General features: G+C 47.3%; 1 protein-coding gene across 4 annotated transcripts in view; it reads right to left on the minus strand.

The window, feature by feature from the left end:
• Positions 1-19,282, minus strand: part of kremen1 (kringle containing transmembrane protein 1) — a 79,204-nt gene that overhangs the window by 27,304 nt on the left and 32,618 nt on the right. For all 4 annotated transcript variants that reach the window (XM_031848894.1, XM_031848892.1, XM_031848891.1 and 1 more), the window contains 2 exons: positions 12,061-12,223; positions 321-412 (listed from right to left, as the gene is read on the minus strand). In XM_031848894.1, the coding sequence (XP_031704754.1) occupies positions 321-412; positions 12,061-12,223 (255 nt within the window). The remainder of the gene's footprint in view (positions 1-320; positions 413-12,060; positions 12,224-19,282) is intronic.

The following is a 19,282-nucleotide window of genomic DNA, read 5'->3' on the forward strand; positions in this document are numbered from 1 at the left end:
CACACACACACACACACACACACACACACACACACACACACACACAAACACAAACACAGAGGCAGTGATTGACAGCTCACATTAAAGTAAGGGCAGGCCCGGGCATGGCCGGAGGAGGGGTGACGGGAGGCAATTAGAGACATTTTTTATAATAGCTGTGAACATGCCAAACAGTCTATAAAAGCTATTCAAGGCAGGCGAGCAGATGAGCATAGCGATCAAAACGGCTGGTCCGCATGCCCTTGATACGGTCCTAAGAGCTCGGAAGGGCAGAACAAAGGGCAGGAGAGACCAAAAGAAAGACAAAGGCGGTCCCTTACTCTGGCATGTAGGGATGTTGCAGTATCTCCAGTAGATCCCGTCTTCATGATCTGCAATGTAGCACCACGGCTGAACGTCCCCATCAGGATTCCTGCAGACATAGAGGGGTAGAAGTTAGACCATGTCCACGCTAAGCTGGTTAAACTTGATAATATATCTTGTTCCTCTCCATTTTGGCTTCCGGTTGAGACTAAGCCGAGTTTGTTTCGGACCCAAATATTCAGCTTTTCATAAACCTTCTCCAGATAGGATACAACTAACGACGTATCCTTCTGTCTGGACTTTTGCGATGCCCTTTTCTCTTGCCTTAGCCAAACTGACGTGGCACTTCTGGAACAGGTGAGAATCTGCAGAGTGAAGGGGTTGTGTTTATATCATTCTTTACCAGATGTTGGCTGTGATGTACATTTACAAATATACCGTGAAAAACACAGTGTGGATGCACATCAGCATTTTCAGATCCGTCTGCCTCAGTGGGGAAGCAGAGGTGGGCAGGGGATGTAGGATGAGTGAAAAGAGACGGGGGAGAAGGGAGGGAGGAAGGGGTGATGGCAGAGATATGAGGGACAAAAAAAACACAAAGACCAACAGACGACTCCGCTGCAGAGGGCTGAATACTCAATATTGTTCAGAGGGAGATGATCTTGGCTGTGTCAATCATCCCCAGTAGCACCCCTTGGCGCTTGTTAGTTTAGCCTCTTCCTCTGAGGGGTTTGACTACGCATGTCAGTCAAAGGCCAGACCAATGGGTCTTTGATGGGCGGAGATGGTTGGAGGTCGGGGGGGTAAGGCCCTTTGTTCCGGGGCCAGACACAGACCTGAAAAAGCGATGGGTGATGGGGCAACGCCTTTGTCTGAGGCTCTGGCCTCTTTTGAACATCATCAAGGCACTTTTAACCCATCATAATGAGGCCAACAGGCCCCCTCGGTGCTTTTTGCATTTCGGTTTCACTGACAAAAAGCAATGAGTGGGATTGACGATAAAAAAGCCTCAAAAGCTTTGTGCAGGCTTCATATCTCCAGGGTGATCATGCGACTTTGTACATCATGACCCTCATGGCAACATCTAAATTGCTGATAAATGATAGCAAAGCAGCAAGTATGCAGAGGGAGCTCATCTTGGTGCCATTTCAGCGCCTTAAACTCTATTTCAGGATTAGTGTGAACTGTAAGAATAGATACCCTGTCGACTAAAAAAGCCCTGTGAGATGACTTTGCTCTTTTTTTTCCCAGACCTGACTGTAATTGCCAGAGACCTCTTCTCTTCTCTTCTGACACACCTCATTGTAGCATCTTGAAAAAGCCCCGCAGCGCTGCACGATCCCGTTACGCCTTTTGTGAGCAAAGTTGTGAAGGGCGTTTCCATTTCTTTTCTTCACCTATCAAAAACACGATCCTGAGTTTCCTCCTCTCTTTTCACACTCAGAATGAGGAATTGACAAAGATGTCGGTGCAAACACTTTTTTTTAGGGTTGATCTCAAGTTTAATAGCCTCAAAGCTTTTTACTCACTTTCGATATCCTTCTCTCTCTAGCAGCCTGTCGTCAAGTGGAATGTGCAAAGAAAGAGCTCATCTCGTCACATTGTTATTCGTTCTTTATTCTAGCATTGTGCCATCGAAAACAACCCAGAACTTCTTTCAGTCTCAAACGTCCACATGTTCACATAACCTTGTTTTCCGGTAAATCATGGTCCCAGATCTGTTTGTTGCTCCACCCAGTTTGGAGGCAGACACCTGTTTGTTTGGCCTGAGGCTACTCCTAGGTGGATTATATACCCGTTCTCTATTTCCATCTCCCCTTATCTTTTTCATGCCTGTCTACGAGTAATAGCCCTATTTGAAATAAGACTCCCAAGACCTCATCTATAGCCACTTATGTAATTTACTGCACTTTCCTAATCACACCCTAAGGAGGCTGACATGAATTACAACCATCAGCAACAAAAACATCCTCGGTAGACCACCCATCCCATGTCGGACCCGCCGGCATCTTTGATCAGTAAATGACGTAGTGTGCCCCTCCAAGCTCTCGCTCCAAAACCCCTCGTCCCCAAATGTGTTTCATCCTTCTCTTCCATACACACCTGCGCACACACACACACTCACACATACGTGCACACACCCTTTTAACAGAAGCATGGGAACATCATCCACAGGGCTAAGGTGAATAGGCCAGCCCACATGACAGAGAAACAATCAATCCTGCCCCGAGGTGCCTGTGTGTGTGTGTGTGTGTGTATATGAGTGTGTGTGTGTGTGTGTGTGTGTGAGGGGAGGGAGGGTGGGAAGCAGACAGTGTCAGAATAGCCGAGGTGCAACAGTGCAGATAAGAGCAGACCTCGATAGACGGAAATTCATTAGTTTAACCCGACAGCACAGAGAAAGACATCGGTCCATGTGGTGACACTCTGATAAAAGTTGCTGCCAGTGTGTGTGTGTGTGTTACGTTTCTTTTTTTGGGATGGGGGGGTTGCATTCACATCCATGTGCGTCAGAGATGGCCTGCCAATTGGCTCCAAGTAGAAAAGCTTGTTGAAACACTCCCATACCCAGAGGTAGATCACAGAAGATGTTTGGACACTTAATTGGCACAATTACGCTGATTGACTCATTGTGCTCGGAGTGAGCCATACACTTTGGTACGGAGCCAATTATAGCCACAGTGTGTTTTGCCTCACAGGCTCTATATACGGTCCTGCACTTGAAGGCAAGAGTGGCTTGTATCTGAACACAGAGGAAAAACAGCTGTTCTTGGCTGGCTGCTGTTCAAAAGGTTTCTTTTAATAACTATTTTCCACGCACCTTAATCGGAAAATTTATGGTCAACTTTAAAATGCCTGGCACTGAGAAACAACACATAAAAATCTCAAAAATAATTTACATCAAACTGTGTGCAAAGACTGGGAATAACATGCTGCTAGTTTTTTTTTTTTTTTAATGAGGTAAACCTTAAGTGAGATTTTAGAGGGACTTTTGTTTAGTTAAAAGCTAACTTTGGTATTTTTCAACCTGGACCTTATTTCCCCATGTTTTTGTCTAAGTGACTAACGCGGACAACTATTTTTGAAATTGGTTGAGTATTAAGCGAGAGAGCCGCAGATGCTACAGGTGCTGCACTCTCAATGTACTAAAAGTGCTTTTTTTTTTTTACCACTGACAGGCTGAAATTCTGGTACCAGGTACACTTATGAGCCACCTTATGTTCGAACATGGTGTTCGTTATGGCCAAACTGTGGCAAGCACAGAAGTCCAATAACGAGACACCATTCGGGTTCAGATCGGGCAAGCCGTTCCTCCAAATCACCCCCCGCCAGGTTTCTCCATCATTGCCCACGTGAGCATTGAAGTCCCCCAGGAGAACTATGGAGTCGGTAGGTGGCGCCCTTTCCAGGACCCCTCCCACCGACTCCAAGAAGGCCGGATACTCCGAACTGCTGTTTGGTGCGTAAGCACAAACCACAGTCAGAGCCTTGCTCCCCGCAACCCGTAGGCGCATGGAGGCGACCCTCTCGTTCTCCGGGGAGAACTCCAACACAGCGGCGCTCAACCGGGGGCTCGTGAGTATCCCCACTCCCGCCCGGCGCCTCTCACCCTGGGCAACTCCGGAAAAGGACAAAGTCCAACCTCTCTCCAGGAGCTTGGTTCCAGAGCCAGCGCTGTGTGTGGAGGTGAGTCCAGCTATATCTAGCTGGTATCGCTCCACCTCCTGCACCAGCTCTGGCTCTTTCCCCACTAGCGACGTGACGTTCCACGTCCCTAGAGCTAGTCTATGCTGCCGGCGATCGGCTCGCCCAGGCCTCCCGCCTGACCCGCCGCCCGGTCTGCATTGCACCCGACCCCGATGCTTGTCCCTGCGGGTGGTGGGTCCACAGGGTGGCTGCTCCATGCTGTTTATTCGGGCTGAGCCCGACCGGGCCCCATGGGCGAAGGCCCAGCCACCAGACGCTCGCCGAAGAGCTCCCCTCCTGGGTCTGGCTCCGGGAGGGTGCCCCGGTTTCCCTGGTCCGGGTGAGGTGGCTAAAGTCCGTGGGCTGCTTATCATTACCGTGGGCTGCTTATCATTAATTGGACTTCTGTGCTTGCCACGGTTTGGCCATAACGAACACCATGTTCGAACATAAGGTGGCTCATAAGTGTACCTGGTACCAGAACACCTTAGGCCGGAGATCAATGATCGACTTTGTAATCGTATCATTTCATTTGCGGCCGTATGTCTTGGATACTCGGGTGAAGAGAGGAGCAGAGCTGTCAACTGATCACCACCTGGTGGTGAGTTGGATCAGATGGCAGGGGAACCGGTTGGAAAGACCCGGCAAGCCCAAACATGTAGTGAGGGTGAACTGGGAACGTCTGGCGGAGGACCCTGTCCGGGAGGTCTTTAACTCCCACCTCCGGAAGAACTTCTCTCACATCCCGAGGGAGGTTGGGGACATGGAATCCGAATGGACCATGTTCAAAGCCTCTATTGTGGACGCGGCCGTTAGGAGCTGTGGCCGGAAGGTCATCGGTGCCTGTCGTGGCGGCAACCCGAGAACCCGGTGGTGGACACCGGAGGTGAGGGAAGCCGTCAAGCTGAAGAAGAAGACCTTCAAGGCCTGGTTGGCCCAGGGGTCTCCCGAAGCAGCTGACAGGTACCGGCAGGCCAGAAGGGCTGCAGCTGCGGTGGTCGCGAATGGTAAAACTCGGGCATGGGAGGAGTTTGGGGAGGCCATGGAGAAGGACTTTCGGTTGGCCTCAAGGAGGTTCTGGCAAACCATCCGACGGCTCAGGAAGGGAAAACAGGGCTTACCCCAGGCTGTTCTCAGCAGGGGGGGGGGGGACTGCTGACCCGGACAGGGGACATCGTCGGGCGGTGGAAAGAGCACTTTGAGGAACTCCTAAACCCGACCAACATGTCCTCTGCAGAGGAGGCAGCACCTGAAGATCTAGGGGGAGGCTCACCCATATCCCTGGCAGAGGCCGCTGAGGTAGTCAAAAAGCCTCTTGGTGGCAAGGTGCCGGGGGTGGATGAGATCCGCCCTGAGATGCTGAAAGCGCTGGACATAGTTGGGCTGTCCTGGCTGACACACCTCTTCAATGTCGCATGGGGGTCGGGATCAGTGCCCATGGACTGGCAGACCGGGGTGGTGGTTCCCATTTTCAAAAAGGGGGACCGGAGAGTGTGCTCGAATTACCGGGGTATCACACTACTCAGCCTCCCGGGGAAGGCTTATGCCAGGGTGCTGGAAAGGAGGCTCCGACCGTTTGTTGAACCTCAGATACAAGAAGAGCAATGCGGATTCCGTCCCGGCCGTGGAACAGTGGACCAGCTCTTTACCCTCGCAAGACTATTGGAGGGGTTCTGGGAGTTTGCCCAACCAGTCTACATGTGCTTTGTGGACTTGGAGAAGGCTTTCGACCGGGTCCCTCGGGGGTTCTTGTGGGGGGTGCTGCGGGAGTATGGGGTGCCAGACCCATTACAATGGGCGATCCGGTCTCTGTACGACTGCAGTAGGAGCTGTGTCCGCATTCTCGGCAATAAGTCAGACACGTTCCCGGTGGGTGTTGGCCTCCGCCAGGGCTGCCCTTTGTCTCCGGTCCTGTTCATGACTTTCATGGACAGGATATCTAGGCGCAGCCTGGGGGTGGAGAACGTCAGGTTCGGGGGTCTCGGGATCGCCTCTCTGCTGTTTGCAGATGATGTGGTCCTGTTAGCCTCCTCGGATCGTGACCTCCAGCATTCACTGGGGCGGTTTGCAGCCGAGTGTGAAGCGGCGGGGATGAGAGTTAGCACCTCCAAATCTGAGGCCATGGTGCTCTGCCGGAAACCGGTGGATTGCTCCCTCCAGGTGGGGACGGAGTGCCTACCTCAAGCGAAGGAGTTCAAGTATCTCGGGGTCTTGTTCACGAGTGAGGGTAAGATGGAGCGGGAGATCGACAGACGGATCGGTGCGGCTGCAGCAGTAAAGCAGGCGCTGCACCGGACCGTCTTGGTGAAGAGGGAGCTGAGCCGGAAGGCAAAGCTCTCAATTTACCACTCGGTCTACGTTCCTACCCACACCTATGGTCACGAACTCTGGGTCGTGACCAAAAGGACAAGGTCGCGGTTACAAGCGGCCGAAATGAGCTTCCTCCGTAGGGTGGCCGGGCTCAGCCTTAGAGATAGGGTAAGGAGCTCGGTCATCAGGAGGGAGATTGGAGTCGAGCCGCTACTCCTTCGCGTCGAAAGGAGTCAGCTGAGGTGGATCGGGCATCTAATTAGGATGCCTCCTGGACGCCTCCCACTGGAGGTTTTCCAGGCACGTCCAACTGGGAAGAGACCCCGGGGAAGACCCAGAACACGCTGGAGGGATTACATCTCCCAGCTGGCCTGGGAACGCCTCGGGATCCCCCAGAATGAGCTGGAACATGTTGCCGGTGAGAGGGAAGTCTGGCTCAGCCTGCTTGGCCTGTTGCCACCGCGACCCGACCCCGGATAAGCAGAGGAAAATGGATGGATGGAGGCTGAAATTGTTATTATAAGAGTCTGACAACATTATGGAAAAGACCCTACAGTGAAATAAAACATTTTTCTTACCTCTCTCTTTATGTTTGTTGTTGTGTCATGTGACATGTTGCCAAAAGAGAATGGTGGAAACATGAGTGAGAGCTGGAGAGATGAGGGCCAGTGTTTCAGTTTGTTGAAGTACAGAAAGCTTAGAAAAGATTTTTAATGTCATGGCTAAATATTTAGCTGATTTTCGACAATGTGTATGCGACACGAGATTAAAGAACGAGACTTCTCAGACACGAATGAAGCGAAAGTTATAACATCTCTCTGTAGGGTCCTTTCCATAATGTCGTCAGACACTTGTCAGAACAATCCGAGCCTGTCGGCGGCTTTTAGTGGACGGGCATTGACCGTGCGGAGTTGCCCCGAGCGATTACATCGCAGCCTGTTTAGCAGCTGCAGCGTTCTTCCTCAATACTGGACCAGTTCTGAAATCGTTGTCCCCATTAGTCACTTAGATACAAAAACATGTGTAGAAAAATACTGACGTTACAACTAGTAAAAGTAAAGCATGATGAAAGCTGATTTTGCACAATTGGACAGAGGAGAAATGTTGATTGGAAAGTGGTGGTGAAAGGCTCGTCTGGATTGGGATTTGAGGTCAACAGCAGATCAGAGTCTGGCAACTTACTGCCTGAGAGAAGACTCTTTAATTGACTTGGATGATTTAGCATGCAAACTGCTGCCTGCTGCTGTGCTGCATGAATGCATGTATTGAAGAAGAGGGCTTGTTGGTCGTGGGACAATATGTATAGTGTTGTTCTCTCACGGTCCACTTCTGCTAAATACGAGGTTGTGATGTTACGCGATGTGTCATGTGTGGCTGGTAGGCGCGTCACTAAGTTTCTTGACTAATGGCTTTAGAGGATCAATACCCCTAAGTTGCATAGGAAACATGTTCTCACCTACCTCTAATGGAATAGCCATGTAGATAATATTTTGTTTTGTTTTGCCCAGGATGTATGGTATGTACCGCAGTTCAATGGAGATGAATAGAATTTCATTCTTAGTGCTCACAAGATTGAGGAATTATCCCACTTAGTCGACAGTTTTCTTAGAAACTATTTCTTCAGCAGAAAGTAGGTCCAATGAAAACTGTCTGCATTCAGGCCTGAAGATGATCCACAGTAACATGTATACTGTACTGTTTATTGGATGAGAAGAGAAGATGACATTGACTTTTCTGAGCACCAAAAGTTAAATGGGAGGAGCTATTTTGGGCACACCTGATTCCGGAAGTAAAAGTCACGTTCATTTTTCCCAAAGACAAAGTTACGTGACTCACAGTTGGAGCGCTTCTACCACTTTGATCGGCATGAGACTCTACAGGTTAGATCATCAGTACAAAACTCTGGTTCTCTGATAACATTGAGGTAGAAATAAACTACGACTACGAAGGTGAATTTCCTGCGAGAAACAATCACAAAGCTTAAAATTCAGGGACGTGCACTGCTAACAGCGGACGAAAAACTAAAGATTGTACTGTTAAAAAAACATATTCATAAATCTGAAGCTTAAACAAATTGACTTTTGGATTCTGGGTCAATTTGGATTTATTTGAAATGTGCTGCAGCTCTGATTCACGCCTCTGATACGCTTCAACTCTACAGCAACAGCGGCTGAGGCTCATGGGTGTTGTAGTATTTTGAGCTATACGTCACAACAAACTGACGAACAAAACAGGATTCATCAGAAACAAAGTTGAAATAATTAAAACTGGCGGTTGAAGCGTACATCTGTACGATTTTTACATTATTCGGGAGACTAATTGCCAAAACCGAACTAAAAAAACAAGTTTGAAAACCTGTTTGTTTGTAATTTGGGTGAACTGACCCTTCAAAGACAAACGTACAAACATATAAAGGGTACATTTTAATGCATGAAATTGGTCCCTACTCCAATTCTGAGATTACTATAATGTTGATGGCTGATGCTTTAGCTCCACACAGTACATCTTCTCGCGGGACACTTCTATTAACTTCCTCAATTTAACAAAGCTGTGCACTGGGACCGGAATAAAGTCATACAAACGGTGGACAACTTGGCCTGACCTCAGCGTTGCACCTGACATCATGGAGATTCAATTACAATCAACTTGGGGAACACTATTCACTCTGGCATTTCCATTATCTCATCTATGTAATGGAAAAGCATTAGAAACCATAGTGGACGCTCATAAATTGTACAGTACACACACACACACCTGCATATAAATAGCTGAGAAATGGCTGGCAAAGCTATTCAACCGCCCACTGAACCGTCATGCACTTCACACCCTCGTACTAATGCACCGGGGGGAGTCTGATATCAGCCTGTAGGAGCAGGAGGTTGGTTGGAACAATAAACAGAATATATACCAGTACTTCAACTTGTGTGATGTTCTTCTTATGAATGTCATGAAGTATTTAGAAAAAGGTCAAAAAGGTACTTAGAAGTGAAAAAAGCTTCTTGTTTAAGTGTAGAATTGCAGAACGACTGCAGAACGACTGCAACGCAACGTCCAATCTCAATACCAGACTTAAGAACGGATCATTTACTTTCCACTCTATAATGTGCACTGAATTCTAAAATCGAACCACGCTGATAATAAGTAGTGTGATATTGTCGAAATGAGTCTCCCTAAGTCTCAGCTTAGACACGAGAGCTGTTGTCCTTTTCCTGAAGCTTTGTGCTCCTTTTTTTTGCAGGGGAACAATGTGACATTTCCCCTCTGCCCAGTTCCTCCCTACTTTCACTGGGCTTTTTTTTATAGCAGCCTATAAAGATGAAATGTGGGGGCTGTTCAGGCTCTTTCTCCAGCACCACTATGGTGCCCTCTCGACTAAATCACCACCGGGAATACGGCAGCGATGGGACAAGAAGTGAGTTTAGTCCTCCGCTTCTCAACGTCTAATACGTGCTTAGAGCCGTGTTAAAGCTAAGACATGCAGCTTCACATTATCCACCTGTGCTTTGGCCTCAGCTCTCATCTCATAAAACCCCAATTTGCCTCAGGGTCAGACATGCCAAAACTGCACTGGCTATTGTGTTCTAGCCAGGAATGTCCACAAAAATGTAAGCCTAACATGAAAGACGGACAGAGCGCGGGCAGGAGGATGAGAAAGAGTTTCAAGGTTACAGAAGAGAGTTTGAACAGCAAATTGCACTTCATGCAAATATAGAGATTTGCAATCCAAATTGAGCAACAACGTCCCGAGACGTCTCACTTCCTGTGACAAAACAAATCACACATTACACATCCTGCTTTGCGGTGGGATGAACCCTCTCCTCTGCAGGGACGTACATGTTGAGTGCACGCACCAACGATGCACACGTGGGTGTACGCGCGCACAGATACTTGACCCCTGGAGTAGACATACCATAAATGCCATCCCTCATCTTTTCACAATGAAGTGGCCACTTTGGTCCCCATAGCCCCGCCGATGGGTGACTCTTTACAAGGAGGATGTCTGAGAGGGGACTGAGAGTGGTTGCAGCCACAGTGACAGAAATCCCTCTGTCAGGAAGAAACAAAGCTATGAGCTGTCATTGAGTTGGAAAAGCTGCTAACTGCATCGGTGGCCAAGAAAACAGCCAAATCCAAACAATGAAGTTGTCCATTTTGGATCGCCTGTTGGACATGATACACTCTTAATGTGCAGGGAAAGCCTTCCGTGATGCTCTGCATGTATCCTACTCATAAATCTTCAGAATTCCCATCCAGTTCAAGTAAAAACAAATCCGTCCAGTTCCACTTCAAAGCATTGCTGCGTTATGAGTTTACAACCATGACTTAGAGAAATGTTTCAGAGGCTTTGGGCCGAGGAGAGGAAGGGAGTAGGGGGGTGTTCTGTTTCTTACGGCGATCCGGGCCAAGCCACTGTTCTGGATGTCTCGGTGAATTTGAACTGACTCATGAAAGAGAGTGGTTCCCTGCAAATACAGTCGTGCACACATCGCCGACAGTCGTACTTGGAGTGTGACGGACGGATAGAAAGGGTATTCTAGACACCCAAATCCACCGTGTCGCTTCACATTCCAGGGATGAGGCATGGAGATTAGTTGACACAAACTCTTCGAGCATGTGTTTTGATGTCCTTGTGATGACAGGGCTAAACGTTCTGTTTGGGAACCACCGGTAAAATATTCAGTGGCGAACGTCTGAGCAGGTCCCCTGTGCTCAAACCCTTTGCAAAGAAACGACTGCGACCTGGTTCTAAATTATTCAGAGAGCCGAGTGCTTTGTCTAGGAAGTTCAAAGCTCTGTTTTAAAGGTGCTACTCGCAGCATTTTGACATCAATAACATCAATCAGAATTGTCATAAATGCGAATAAGATTGTCAGCCTTACACTGTGAGCCACTGCTGCTTGATGGATATCCAGCACAAACGAAGATTGCTTTATATAATAACAACAATAAAAAAAACCGAGAGGGAACAGTTATTCTTCCAGGGCAGAGAGATAACACATACTTTAAATGAAGGGTGATGAAACGAGGGAAAAGCTTACAGAATAATATCTTTCTGAACTTTACCCTAAGCTTCATCTGTAGCCTAGTAGGACGGTATCATTTGCTTTCAGCAATCATACCAACACAGTCTAATCCTGGGGTGGCCAAACTATGCCCGTATTATACAAATAAACTACAATATGGCTTGATATATCTAATAAATTACACTGTATGTACATTGCACATTCTAGTTTGAACACTAGATGTCAAGTTAAATATTTTACTATTTCTGCCTGTTTTGTTTGTTTCATCTTAATTTCAAATTTACATCTTTACATCTTATATCTACATTTGCATCGTAATCTTTTAAGTGGGCCCTTAGACCATGAACAGAAAACAATATTTGGCTATTTCTGTCTGTTTTAACTTTTTGGCCACCCCTGGTGTAATCCATTAATAATAAATGCAACAGATGATGCTACATGTGAATCATTAAGATGAGTGGGACCTCCAATGACAACAAATCTGATGCTGATTTGCCATCATTTTTACAGACAGACTGAAATACTGGGTAGTTGTACCTCTAAAGGCTCCAACAAGTTGGCCCAACTTTGCAATAAAGTGTGACACGATTGGGAAACACCGCTTTACAGGGATCTGCCCTTAATTTCACCCATCACCTCAAGACAATGTTGTCTTTGTCCCTCAACCCTGCATCCCAATAACTTATTGCACCATCATTTTTCAATAAGTAAACACATTTCAGTAGAAGGGACTCACCTGCAGTAGTTGTGGCTGCCCAAACCACCCTCTCCATTGGGGTATTTGAGGGTGTTGTAAGGGTGCTGGAAGGTCTCATTCCAGAAGAGGCAGGGTTTACCACCATGCAGGCTGGTCTGGTTCTGGAAGCCCCTGTAGTCCTCTCCGTTGGCGGTGTAACACTCTGAAAAGAGAGCAATGAGATGGAGAAGGTGAGAGAAATCCCTGCAATAAGGGATTAGAAGTCTATTGCGATGGAAATCAAAAGCTTGGCGAGGGCTTTCAAACATGCTCGTATAAAAGGCAGCCCCATCTGTGATCTGCTTTGTTGACAATCTGGATTCAGTGAAATACCCTTGTGCTTATTCAAATGTTTTAATGTGTTTTGGAATGATCATAGACGTTTCGTTTGGAATAATTGTATTCTTTGCCCAGGTTCAATTCATTACAGATCCGGCGAAACGAGGTAAAGCGAGATCAATCACTGTATTGTTTTAATTATTGTCAACGAGGGAGCACGGAGAAGAAAAAAAACAAATGGCCCACAGATATAAAACAAAATCAAACATGGCTCCAATTTCCAGGAAGTGTATGACAACCATGTGGCCAAGTCAGAGAGAGAGATTTTGTTTCCCCGAGGCAAAACAATGGCTGGTGGAAGGTTTTTTTCTTCCCTGAAAGAGGGAAGTCAAATAAACAATGGCTGATGGGAGCATTATGAGCCATCAACGCTCATCACTCTCAGCCTTGAGGGGGTGGGAGGGAGGAGGGAGGGGGGATTCCCATCAAGTGAGTTTTAACAGCAACAACTGAATTCCTCTTTTGATTGCATTAGGATGGAAAATATGAATTTATTATGTGACTGTTATGATTACTCATACTGCACGTGCTCACAATTGCAACTTCGGTGTAGTAAACAGCTTCTATATATGCAGCATTTATTCATGAAGTCGCACACAGAGCAGATGCAAGGGCAACAGTGTGAAGTTCTGATCTTCAGTATACATTAACACTTTATATAGCCTTGACTTATCTGCTTTTCAAAATGTCAAGCGAGAGCACATGAAACTATTTGCCTGTCAATCACACATCACTAAGATAAAACAATACTCGCTTGTTTGGCTCGTCTCCATGGGGTCTTGTTGCTATGTATGCGGTTCGTCAATGACCGGCTCCTTTCATCAAGTCGAGCTGTCTGGGCTAAGAGTATGAGCTAATGCGTTGCAATATGACAGTCATTACACCCCTTGGTGAGCCAGCTGTGCTCCAAGGCTCTTTCTCATTCTCTATTGACGCCAACGTTTCCCAACTTCCTCTTTCTTTCTCTTGCATCCCATCGTCTGTTCTCCTCTCTTACCGCTTTCTTTTCTCCTCTGCTGCTTCTGCCTTCTTCTGTCTTTCCCTTTCAACTCGTATACAGACAAACATTTCTTTGGGGATCCTTCTAATGCAACATTCGGACTCTGTTGCCATCCACCGTTAGATGGCAACCTCTAGATGCCATTTCACAGGTCTGGAGGAGTTAGGTAGCGTCAATAACGACTTCAATAAAAGACTTTATTCTTTTATTTGTTGGAGAAAGTGTATAATGTAGAAAGTGTATAATGTAGAATAAGCAGGGGGCCTTGACAAGAAAAAAATGTTGTGAAAGTTCCGTGTGTTTAGTATAGCTTTGCAATATTTACAGCAGTTAGCTTGCACGCAAACATGCATTCCAGTCTCCTGCAACCCCCGTAAAAGTACTGCACTTCATTTTAGAGTAAATCAAAGGCCCCAGCTGTTCTCAGTGTGTCAGCCGAAGTTGCTTTTAATGAAAGTTGTTTCGGCTTTGTTGTTCAGTCAAGCTTGTCAGCCATCGCCTGGCTGACCGGAGTTCAACAGCAGCAAGGAGCTGCAGGGTGTCGGGTTCCTGCTATCACGATGCCACTCTGTTGTCTCTAAATTGCTCCCTTAGTGAATTAATACCACCTCGGCATGCAAGGATATCAACCACCGGATTGTAAATCCAGTTCAGGGTGTCTGAGGCCAAACTCCATGAAATTAGAAAAACAGCCTAATGGTGCTGCAACAGTGCTTTTGCTACCCTTACACGAGGAAAGCAATGAGAGTGGCGGAGGACACTTTCGTTTTTGGGCTTACACACACAGAGGGCAGGCGAGGTGTGTTGAATAAGGCACTTTGAGAAGGTCTCAATTGTTGCTTGTGCAAAGGATGCAGGTGATCAGCATGGACCAGCGTTCAACCTGAAGAAGACTTTGGAGATAAGCGGCTGTTCTGATATCAACATTAATGTACACTACCCTGGTATAGGTCAAGAATGAAGGCATATGGATATGCATTGTTTAATATGATATTTACAGAAGAAATATGATGCATTTTTATTGCATTTACTATTTTTCTGGATGCCGGCAGCCGCGGCATGAGAAAGAAAGCGAAGGAAACACAGCTATTGAGCGTTTGGCAGCGGTACACGCACAATCATGAGTCACTGCTCCCCAAAAGCAATCACGACTCTTACTGCCCCAGTCACAGAGGATACCATCAGGCAGGGACGGGGCAGCCGGCTGCATCCCGAATGAATTCACGTCCTTCAAATATCTTCTCCTCGAAAAAAAAGCAGGTATTAAAATGACTGAGCTTGGCTGCTCAACACACTGTATCAAAAAAAAGAAGAAAAAAAAGAGCCAAATGACTTTGTAAATGTCTCCCCTCCTCCTTCAGGAAACTTTCCTCTGGAGTTTCAGGATGAAGCAGAGCTCGTCTGCACATGGTCCGCTTGGAACGAGCTGCTGCTGGCAACCGTCCCGCCCTTCTGTGGCCAAGTTAGCTTTCCAGGACGAGATGGTAAATATGGCAGCGCTTTTTGCCACCGGGAGGGAGATGGGGAGGCGGGTGTTCCAGGTGGTTTCAAGGCACCATTTGCTTGCGGTGGGGATGGGAAGCAGCAGATCTGCAAAGGACTCAGAGATAAGTGAGGCCGTCGTTAAAGATGAATGGTCCTTTTAAGAGTCCTGCGGACGACCACACATCTATCAAGCTAAAGGGAAAAGGACAATTTTACTTTGGAGCGGTGTGGACGTGAGCATTTCATCCTTGTCCTTGTTTTCATCCATCTGCTGATTGGACCGTCACCACTCCAGGCCCACTCCCCACGTCACACCCCTTTCCTTGTCACCAAGCAACTGTTGCGCTCTCGTCACATGGGCCTTGGCTTTCTTGTGGTTTCATCAGAGGCCGTGATGGGAAACAGAACCACCACCGCATGAAAGACGGAGAGAAGGGGGGGAGGGGGGGGGGGGGGGTGGGCTCCTATAAAATACATGCAGATCTACAAATAGAAAAAGTCCGGGAAATGGAAGAAGAGGACTCGCCCTTGACCAAGCCCTGCGCTCACAGATTACTGCACCACCCCGGCGACGACAGAAGAAGAAGAAAAAAGGAAAACAGCCGAGGATCACTGGGAAAGAGCTAATCGCCCTGTTATTATATTGGTTGGGATTTGTGGCTAATGACTTCCACATTGCAACTTCAATTGCACTTGATGCTCCGAAAAACGAGAGAGAGAGAGAGAGAGAGAGAGAGAGAGAGAGAGAGAGAGAGAAGTACGGGTCTTTGGTCATGTGATCTCAAGAACACAAACAAACAAGCTTACAAACAAATGGTTTCTCTGTGACGCGTTGCCGGGTCACACAAGAGCATTTATTTGTTGCTACGAGGGATGAAAAGCAGCGATAATTACAGACGGCTGCTTCCTCACCGAGGGCTGACATAAAGAACTTCCTTCCATCTTTATTATATGCTTGGAGCTCTCGGGACAGCAAAACAGGCTTAGTGCATGAGCAACATTTCCACTATGATAAAATTACACAGAAAGAGTCGATGATAGAAACATGCAGGTACAGAGTTGTGGAGAAGAAAAAGGCACTAACACCACCAGAAAGTGGAGGCTGCACATTGAGTATTCAGAGAGCTTCCAAAGTCTACAAACAAAGATGACAGAAACTCCAGATTATTAATGCATAACCTGCCACAATATGTTCCCCTCCACTGTGTCCTGGTAGCCATTACTGTTGTGGGGCTCATTAACGTCAGTGTAGTACGAACACAGCCAGGGCCAGGCCAGATGTAGCGGGTTACAGTTTTCTTTTCTAGGGGTGGGGGGGTGGGGGGGCACAGCTGGCTGCAACACAAGTCTGGTTCCCCTTTTCCCCGGCAGCATCCAATTCCACATCAATACCGCATCAGACTTCAGAGGAATCGCAGGAGTACTGCTTCCCATTTAGTATCCAGGTTTCACAGATAGTCACAGATTCAGTGAGGCTCTTTTAATGAAGTCGGATGTTGCTGAGGAGAAGTCAGTGAATTCTCAGAGGGGACACTCGGCAGTTACTGGGCCACACTTCGCCTCCCTGCTTTTCTGATCTTTCTGCTCCAGTATCAGGTTTTTTAAAAGTGCCCTCATGCAAGAGGGTTAATGAAAGTGCCTCTCAAGTGTTGAGAACAGATGCCTCTAACTAGTTAAATCTGCAGACGCTGACTTCTCAATGGGGTTTTACAGTCCTCCTTTTCATGTGATGCTTTTGTCATAGGTTGTAGCCCCAGATAACTAGGCCTTAAACCAAGACCTCGTTCAGTCCCAAAATAGCCTCCAACACCGCCATTCTTCCTCTGCAAAAACCCTCCGCTGCACCACCTCCTGAGTTCACCACAGGAGCCACAGACCCACAGGACTCCCTGCCAAAGTTGCTGGGTAGCACCTATAAAACATGGCCCCATCTAGTTCTAGTGCGGCCCCTATTATTTAGCTCCGTAATGGAAAGAGTCTAATCTGCTGTAGCCAGTGGTGGGCTAAACGCACTGCCAAAAAAAAAAAACTCCGTTTGAAGTTGCATGTCGCAAAAAAAATGGAAAGCTTTAAAGTTTTTTTGGCCGCAAGCTGCTCTCTGGTCCTAAATCTAAGTGTTATGTCTCCAAGGATTTAGAAAAATCAATCAGGAAATATGCAGAAGCAGATAAGACATCCACCTTTGTAGGATTTCCCGTAGTGGCCGGGATCTCTGACAGAACACAGCAGGGACTGACCAAGGGTTGGCTCTGTGAGTGGACCACAATGGAACAAGCAGGGACAATTTTGAGTTTTAGTTGGCAGACGTTCAGGGAGTGACTGATGGGCTGCAGACAATGACGTAAAGGACATTCAGGGACTTCCTGAAACCCTGGGAAGAAAAAAAAACGCTGTCAGAATATGGACATCCGAGACCGGCCAGCCAACCTGACATGAGGGCGTACAAAGTGTCACGTTCAATTACCTCCCTCTGGCAACTCCTCACCATTTCCTCAAGTCATAATCCACATCTGCGAGAAAAAAAAAGTGACCATATTTCCAAACATGATCAAAAGCTTCTTCACCTCTAAAGCTGTCCTTGATTTTCTTTCCTGTAGTTTCTAACACACCAACACATCCATGCGATCACACGGCTCGCCAGACGATAAGACGACAGGGGTTACAGGGTTAAACAAACCGGCACCAAACCAATTCTGACACCAGAGTAAACAAGACTTTCGCAGCCAGGTGAAAGCGGGAACTATACGTATATAAGTAGAGAAGCACGGGCTGAGGGTGTTCGGTTCAGAGCTTTTAAAAAGTTGAAAAATTTGTGTGTCTGCGATCGATCCATCCTAAATTAAACCAAACTGCAAATTAGAGTGTAGCATTAAGACTGAAGGCAGCTGAGGTGGCAGGGGAAGCAACATTAAGCAGAAAAGAAAGAAGAGAGAAACACAGAGTGAGTCAGGGTGGGACAAAGACCGTTTTTATTCTTATTTTATGATCACACAGATTGTTAACCCAGGCTCTAATTTTCTCGCTCTTGTTCGTAATGCCAGCGAAGTGAACACTGTTTTTTTTACTTTTCCAATTTCCCCATGTTATAGACGAGGCACACAAAGACCAACGCTTGTAAAATTAACAGCAAACACAGAGTTAGCGTCTCCAACACCAGTGGTCCGTCCGAGCATGAAGGTACAAATCTCATTGCAGAGGAGCTCTGCGGCACAGCTGTGTGCTGGGGCCTTTTAGAGGCGACCAAACAACCGACGCAGGGCTTAAGGGAGCGGGAACGTCTTCTGTGGAGAAAATAACACAACCCCATGTGGGTTCCTCATCGCATGCAGGCTTTGATAACCAGAGGATCTACGGCTTGTGATACAAGTCATGATGGCTCACTGTTGCTAATGGCTGTGCGCTTCTTGCATGAGGGTGTTTTACGCTTGCGCTCCTTTTTTTTTGTTTTTGCCTGTAAATGGATGGTAAAATGATCTCTCAGTCAACTTGCACTGTCAGATGCCCCGATAAACGCATGCAGTGACAAAACATGAGTTAATCTGCACTCCTACCCACATCATTCCAGCTCCCCTCCAGATGCACTTACAGTGAGAATGAAAGGGAGCAATTTTCATCAGTGGAGCAGCCACAGTATTTTAAGATGGGTGCGATGTGGAGGGAAAGGAGGACACCCACATAAACATGCACACAGGCCCCTTTGTTCCCTCAGTGGTAGGGCCGGTGTCATTGTGGCGATGCCATTCTCACTCCTCTCACTGTAGAAATTGCCCACTGAGTGCATGTGTGTGTGTTTGAATGCCCATGTCTGTCAATTCCCTAATTCCTCTCCTTACAATGGGCCAGCCTCTTAAAGGCAGTAATCAACATGGTGTAATCGGTGCGGCGAGTACGGCTTCGGCCGGCCTCGCATCCGCTCTCTCGTAGGATGCTTTTCACGTTTCTCCGACGACAGCCTTTTTGATTCGTGCACAATGATGGACCTCTGATCCATAAGTGGGCCCTTTGCCCCGCATGTTAAGCCCCTTTCAGCTCCAACATACCAGCCAGATAGCAACTCAAAGAACGCCGAACCATGAAAGAAAAGGTTGTCGCTCAAACACACCTGCTTTCGATCGTCCTGTTTGTGCTCATGTTAGCTGCTATCTGAGGAATGTAAATTATATGTGGTTTGGGCTGAAGCTCTGTCAGTGCTGTTGCAAGGGGATTGAGTGCAACCATTACAGCACACACACACACCACCTCCATCTCTTCTTTACTGACGTCCTGTGTGAATACAGGGTTGCGGGGAAGATGAGGTCTGACTTGGATAAATAAAGGCCTCGGGTGGAGGGGGAGGGAGCAATGCGACCTGCCCTGCTAATGCAAACAACAACAAAAAGCACACTGCTGCACCAGATC

This window comes from Anarrhichthys ocellatus, unplaced genomic scaffold (assembly GCF_004355925.1).
Source record: "Anarrhichthys ocellatus isolate YVR2014 unplaced genomic scaffold, GSC_Weel_1.0 scaffold9, whole genome shotgun sequence".
Lineage (NCBI taxonomy): Eukaryota > Metazoa > Chordata > Actinopteri > Perciformes > Anarhichadidae > Anarrhichthys > Anarrhichthys ocellatus.